This window comes from Marmota marmota, unplaced genomic scaffold, assembly GCF_001458135.2.
Source record: "Marmota marmota marmota unplaced genomic scaffold, marMar, whole genome shotgun sequence".
Taxonomy (NCBI): domain Eukaryota; kingdom Metazoa; phylum Chordata; class Mammalia; order Rodentia; family Sciuridae; genus Marmota; species Marmota marmota.
The window spans coordinates 9,461,944-9,468,233 of record NW_026000020.1 but is presented as its reverse complement, the minus strand read 5'-3'; the positions used below and the strand labels follow the sequence as shown (position 1 = coordinate 9,468,233).

At 50.9% G+C, this 6,290-nt stretch overlaps 1 protein-coding gene across 9 annotated transcripts in view; it reads left to right on the top strand.

Annotated features, from left to right (window-relative positions):
• The first annotated feature begins 398 nt into the window (after positions 1-398).
• Positions 399-6,290, top strand: part of Pax8 (paired box 8) — a 55,819-nt gene continuing 49,927 nt past the window's right edge. For 5 of the 9 annotated variants that reach the window (XM_048810398.1, XM_048810394.1, XM_048810397.1 and 2 more), the window contains exon 1: positions 873-981. In XM_048810398.1, coding sequence (XP_048666355.1) covers positions 957-981 — 25 coding nt within the window. In that variant the 5' untranslated portion in view covers positions 873-956. Of the gene's footprint in view, positions 523-558; positions 740-872; positions 982-6,290 lie in introns of those variants that run through there. The other 4 variants (XM_048810391.1, XM_048810390.1, XM_048810396.1 and 1 more) reach the window with 3 other exon arrangements.

The following is a 6,290-nucleotide window of genomic DNA, read 5'->3' as shown; positions in this document are numbered from 1 at the left end:
CTGGGCATGGAAAAAGTTCCCTCCAGACAAGGAAAGAAAGGAAGGACTGCTTCCCAGTGAACAGACTTGGGGGCGGGGGAGGACCATAGGGTGTCACAGCCAGACCATGCCTCTGCCTCTGGTAGTCAGCGACCTGGGAGGCCCCAGAGGCCCTCACCCTAAGGCGCGAGGCCTCCATCTCCTACTCCTCCAGCATTTCCAGGCCTGCCGACTTGGGGCTCAGCTGCCTGGCCCTCTTCCCTCCGCTGGAAACAGAAGCTCCAGCGAACGTTTCTAACTCCTGAGTCCACTCAGCCATGTCCCCCTTGCAAAATCCTCCCCTTCCCGCACCCCCCTGCACCCAGCCAGCCAATCCGCGGCCTGCAAGCCTCGCCAGACCCATCTCCCAGGGCCTCGGCGGGATAAAACCGGTTGGCGATGCCGGGTGGATGGGAACAAACTTCAAAACGAGGAGAGACACCGGGCCCAGGGCACCCTCGGGGGGCGGACCCAGGCAGTGAGGGCCTGTGGCCAGCCAGCCAGGTATGTCGCTCAGAGGTTAGGTGAGGGCTGGCTGGGAGAGAGTGGGGATGCGTGAAAGGAGAGGGCCCCAGGCCAACTAACAGCCCTTTCCGTCTCAAGTTAAATGGGATAGGACTGGGGCAGTGTGGGGAGAGGGTACCGAGGCTGGAATTGGGACTTCTTCGGGCATCTACAAACCCGCATCTTCCGGACAGGCATTTAGCTAGGCCAGGCTGAGGTGGGCTCCACTTCCTCCCCAAATCCTCTGACTCCTGGCACTCTAAGAAAGTCTAAGGTCCAGGGCCTGGGGAGGGGGGTGTTCTAAGCTTAAGGGCATCGAATCTTAAGTCCCTTCCCCTGGGTCTGTGCAGGGCAGCGGCTTGGCGGCGGGCGCGGCTGGGACCAGCGTGAAGGAAGCCCCGAGTGTTCGGCAGGCTGCGAGCGACTCCCTGGCCATGCCTCACAACTCCATCAGATCCGGTAAGGACGCGGCGCGGCTAGGACCCCAGAGCCCCCCGCGCCGCCGTGCGTCCGTGCGTGCGCTCTGGTCGGTGGGGCTCGGCAGCTTACGCTTGGGGCTTGCGGGACCCACCTGCGTGGGGACGCGGCTGGGGACGCCTCGGGCCTGGCTTACCGCTGGGGCCTCCTCACTGTTCTCGGGTCCCCTTTGGCCGGACTGAGCCGCCCTCCCCAGGCCTTGGTTTCCGCGGACAACACAGAGCGGTGAGGGGTTCTCTAGGGGGTCACGAGGGTTGTCCTTTGCGTCTCACGACCGTCTTGCATGGCCCACTAGGGTGGACCTCCTGCATGTTCTGAGGCCCTGATCCCCGCGGGTGCTGGACTTGAAGCTCCTAGCCCCCGACCTCTAATCCCTTCTCTCCGGGTGCTCGCAGTCCTTGGCCCATGACTCCCCTCGCAGGATGGGGGGTCCTTGGCATCTCTCAAGCCAAAGGGAAAGGAGACTGTGGCCGGAGGCCTGGAGCTGGTGGAGCACTCTGGAGCTCTGGGATGCTTTCCTGCCCTGCACGTAGCAGGCGGGGACCGGCGCGCGGGGCATTCGCTTGTTCGGACTAGGCTGCCCGCGGGTCTGAACCCCTGCGCCCGGAACCAGGGCCTTCAGAAGCGCTCGAGCTCCCTAGCCACGGTGCCTGCTCTCCCCGTTCTGGGCCGGGGCCGGGCGGGGTCTGTATCGGGCATGAGCCCCAGGGTCGGGGCTGTTGGGCGCGATGGGCATGGCCACCCAGATGCGCAGCCAGTGCAGACAGCGGGCGAAGGCGCGGCTGGACCTTCAGTGATGGATGGAGCCGGGCCAGCGGCGGGGAAGGCGATTTATGGGGCCAGGGCGCATCGCTATCGATTTGGGCCGGCGAAGTGAGAGGAAATCAATATTTCAGATGAATTCTCTGCGAATATGAAGTCCCGCTCGGCAAACGGGACATTTGTTATAATAAGGAGGGTCAGAAAGCGCGCCGCGCGCGGCTGAGATCTCTATTTAGCAGCGAGCGCCGCTGGACCCGGCTGTGCCGCACAGTCGCCGGTCTCAGGGCAGAGGCTCCGCGAGGAGGGGAGCCGGCAACCCCTGCGGCGCCGAAAGGTTTTTCACCCGGGTTCGCTCCGAAAAGGCAGACGAGTCAGCAGGATGCTCCCTCCCTGTCCCCTACTTCCTTTAGAAAGTGTGGCCCGACATCACGGCCGCCCCCTGCGGACGCGGGGCCGCTTTTGGGACCTGGGGTACCGACCTGACTGCCGATCCCGGACGCCGCAGGTTTGGCAAGGCCGGGAGCCGGGCGGAACTGCCTGGCACCCCTTATGGGTCTGCTCCGGGGAGCCAAGCGCTCTCCTAGACCACTTTCTAAGGCCCATTAGTCTTTAGTCAAACCCGGGTACTGGGCGACGACGCCTCCCCCTTGGAATCTGGACGATGCTGGAAGGCCAAGCGCGCGGTACCGGGTGCCGGATCGATCCGAAGCCTGGTTGATCCTCGCCACTCGCTCGCCTTCGGGGTTCGGCCTTTCCCCTCGACCTTCCCCTGACCTTTAGGACCGTGATGAGAGGAATGAGTACTCTGGACCTCGAATCTACCGGGCTGCTCGAGACCCTTCCCCTGTGACCCTTGCCAGAGAAATAACCCGATGTCACAAGCCCTGGGGCTGGCTTATTGTTTTTCCCTCCCTGCTTAATTTTCATTTTGTAGGCTCTCATTAGAATAAATGGGAACAAAAGAAGGAAAAACAAAAGGCACCATTTACTTTTACTTCATTTGTGATCAATAAAGCCGAGTCCCCCAAATGGACACTGCTTTCTCATAAGCTCAGATGCAAATTGCCTTTGCGTTTAGAGGAGGAGCTGTCTGCCCCTGACCTGGCCAGGTATTTTTCTCTTGGGGAGTCAAAGGGGCTTCTCCTAGCCACTTTCCAAAACAAATAAAAGAAGAAAAGCTATGAGGGAGAGAGAACAGAACTTTCTCCATTAATTTAATGCTAGAAGGAGAAGGAGAAGAAGAAAATCGACCAAAAACTGTCAAATGGTTCAAGGTTGTCCCCTCTGTTTCCTGAAGCTTCTCCGAAAACCTGAGCCGAAGACTTTCCTTCTTTCTGGTCAGTTTACTTGACATTGTCCCAAATAGAGCTAAATTCATAAATTGATCCTGCTTGCTTTTATAAGTCCATCCTCTCTTAAGTTCCAGCAGCTTCCTAAATTCCCCTCAGGCACCTCCATTTGTGACTTCCTGGAGACTTTCCGTTTAAAATTTCCCCGGAGTAGACTGGGCGGGAGCATCGGTTTGTTTGGCTTTTCGTGAGAGCGAGGCCGAGCGCACCCTTTCCATAATCCCAAACGCCCCGAAAAGTTTCCTGCGCGCTTCCGCTTCGCAGGTCCCCGCGACTCACTCTGTACTCATCCTTGGCTAATCTTGCTTTGCTGAGATCATAGTATCTTCTATGACTTTCTTCTAAAGGGATCCTGCCAGTGGATTATTTTACCGTGCGCAGGTCAACATCCGCCGGGATTTTTGTTGCATCAGGGAACAAGATCTTCTAGAGCAAAAACCTTTAAAAAAATATTCAAAGGCGCATAAGAAACAATAAAGGACACATAGATATTAAAATGTAAATAATACCATATCAATGAGGTGGAGAGTTTAGTAAAAGCAAGCAAACTGTCATTAAAAGTTAGGTTTGAAATAACTTGTCCCAGTCCTCTCTTCCTTTCCCAGAAAATAGATCATTCAGGCGGTAAAATGAGAAGTCAGATCAAGAGGGACTGATGCCTCTAAATTCCCCCACGGAGATCCAAAGCCCTGGACCACCTTCTTGGCTTTAGAATGGGGGAAAGAAATGGAAATACATTTGGGGAGAATTTATTTTTTTCCTGGAGTTTCTTGCCTGGGTTGGAAAAAAGGTCTTGAGAGGAGAGACAGTGTGGAGGACATAGAGGTATTGGGGTTCCCCTATTCATCTTTGTTTCAAGATGGTCTGCCCTCCTACTCTCTTCAATTCAAGTTAATTAGGAGATAATTTAGCTACCTTGTGAATTAGTTTTAAGATAAGTATCTTTTCAAGCTCTGTCACTTTAATTGCCCCACTGATTGATAAGAAGTAATTATTTCTAATTGACACTTTTTTGATGTCTATTGGAAGCATTTATTTGGGACTTTTTTGGGGGGTGGAAGGGAAGTTAATTAATTTTATCAGTCTTCACCCAAAAGTTCTTTGCCTGATTTTCCTAAAAGAGGACAAAGAAAGTGAAGAAAACACACAAAAAAATCAATCTCATGGGATTTTAATTACTAAGATATATTTTGGTTCAAAGGCAGACACATAGTACAATATATCAAAACTTTCTATTTATAGCTCCACGTCTCCAGTTTTAAGGAGGTGCACATTTCACGGGCATAGATGTTCCCACGGATAGATACACAAGCCCTTTATGTGCCCACTTCATTTTGAAGCAGGTTTCTCTGCTTTGTAATTAATTTTTTTGTGTGTGAAAAGCAAAATCAATAGAACTTGGTAGGCTCAGAAGAAATGAAATCATTTTTGTAAGAGCTAATTGTAGGAAAGATTTACCCATGATCATCCCCGTTCTGTAATTATTGATGGAGTTGGGTGTAAAGGTGAAACTTTACTTATGGTGTCATGCTGTCTCATACCTAAATCTTGGTGTAAACAGTTTAATCATTTACATCCTCCAGAACATTTTCCTGTTGGAGAGAGAGACAGGAAAGAATATAGAGAAAAAGAAGGATAGTGAAATGGAGTCAATGGGGGAGGGGAGGAGAGAGAAGGAAGTGGCAGGGAGAAGAAAAGGAAGCACTTATTTCAGAAAGAAGGTTGCCAGGTGCACAGAACCTTTGTCATCAGTAGGAGAAGATTAAAATCCTGCTTCAAAACATATGCTTTTGAACACAAAATCTCTACCACAGCCCCTATGCCACCCCTAACCATCACTCCCAAACCCCACTTTTCTATGCATTAAAAAAAAAGAGGAATCTTTGGAAGCCAGTTGATTAGGATATTGGGTGTTGGGCATCAAAGTTTTGACTTGGGGTCCATGGAAAAGAAAGAAAGAAAAAAAAAAGTACACATCATGCTCTGAGAACTGATAAAAGGACTTGAGTGTTATTATTTTTATTTTATCATTAAAGCTTCAGTGATCCTCACCTCCAGTTACATGTGGAGTCTTTTCGTAGATAATGTGTGACTTACTGACATCAGGAAACATTCCCGCATTAATCCAAAGAGGAGGCACCCAGACTCCAGTGCCCTGAAAGGGGGGGAACACAATCTCGCAGATGAGATGCGCTCCTGTCAGGTTAATCTCAGCCAGTGCCTTTTTCAATCGTTTATGTATAAAATCTTGTCTCCTTTTAATGATGCTTCTCCCAGATTTTGTGGAGTTGAAAGAATGAGGAAACATCTTAAATGAAAAAGAAATTTAAGGCATACAAACAGCAGATAATATCGCATACCAACCTCACTATGAGTGAAACTGAAAAAAAAATATAAATAATGCAAAAAAAAATCGGCAAGGGAGAGTTTAGTAATGGAAAATTCCCCTGCAATTAAATGAAACAGTAATTTAGTGAAGATATGCCTGAATGAATTAGCATTTATTAATTGGTTCTCATAAAAACAATTGTGTGTGTGTGTGTGTGTGTGTGTGTGTGTGTGTCCAGGAGGGGAGTGGGGGGAAGTATGTATTTTTCATAGGAAAAGTTTCTCAAATTTTTCTATCAAATGATGTCATTATCACATTCCATTTTGTGAAAAATCCCAATTCTCTCACTGCTCAGAGAGCTTGGGGGTGAAGGGAGGAGCCCCTTCCCCAGCAGGAGGAATGAAGCTGATCCCTCTCTTCTCTTGGTACATTTCTAAACACAAAACCCAACCCGTGGGGAACACGCTGGCAGCATGTCATGCTTAAGAACATCCAAACCGGATCCCCAAAAGACTCCCAGGCACCTCACTCTGGCTGGGGGGCACTTCTGACTGAGGCAGGGAAGGCTGCTTTGTGGTTCTGGTCCCCCCAGAGGGCAGGAGCATCCTCCGGCTCCGGCAGGAACTCCAGTTTGTAATCTCAGCGAGGCGCTTGCTAGGGTTGACTGGCGCATGGATGTGTTTACTCTCTCTCGCCACAGTTGGTCTGTCTTCAGCTCTCAGCATTTTAAAGCTGCTCTATTTATCAATCCAAGAGGTGCCGGGAGTTCTCAGTTGAGTTGAGCAGCTTTAAGCTCTGTGATTCCGAGTACAGAAGGAACCAAAAGATAAAAGAAGCAGTTTGGGTGGGGG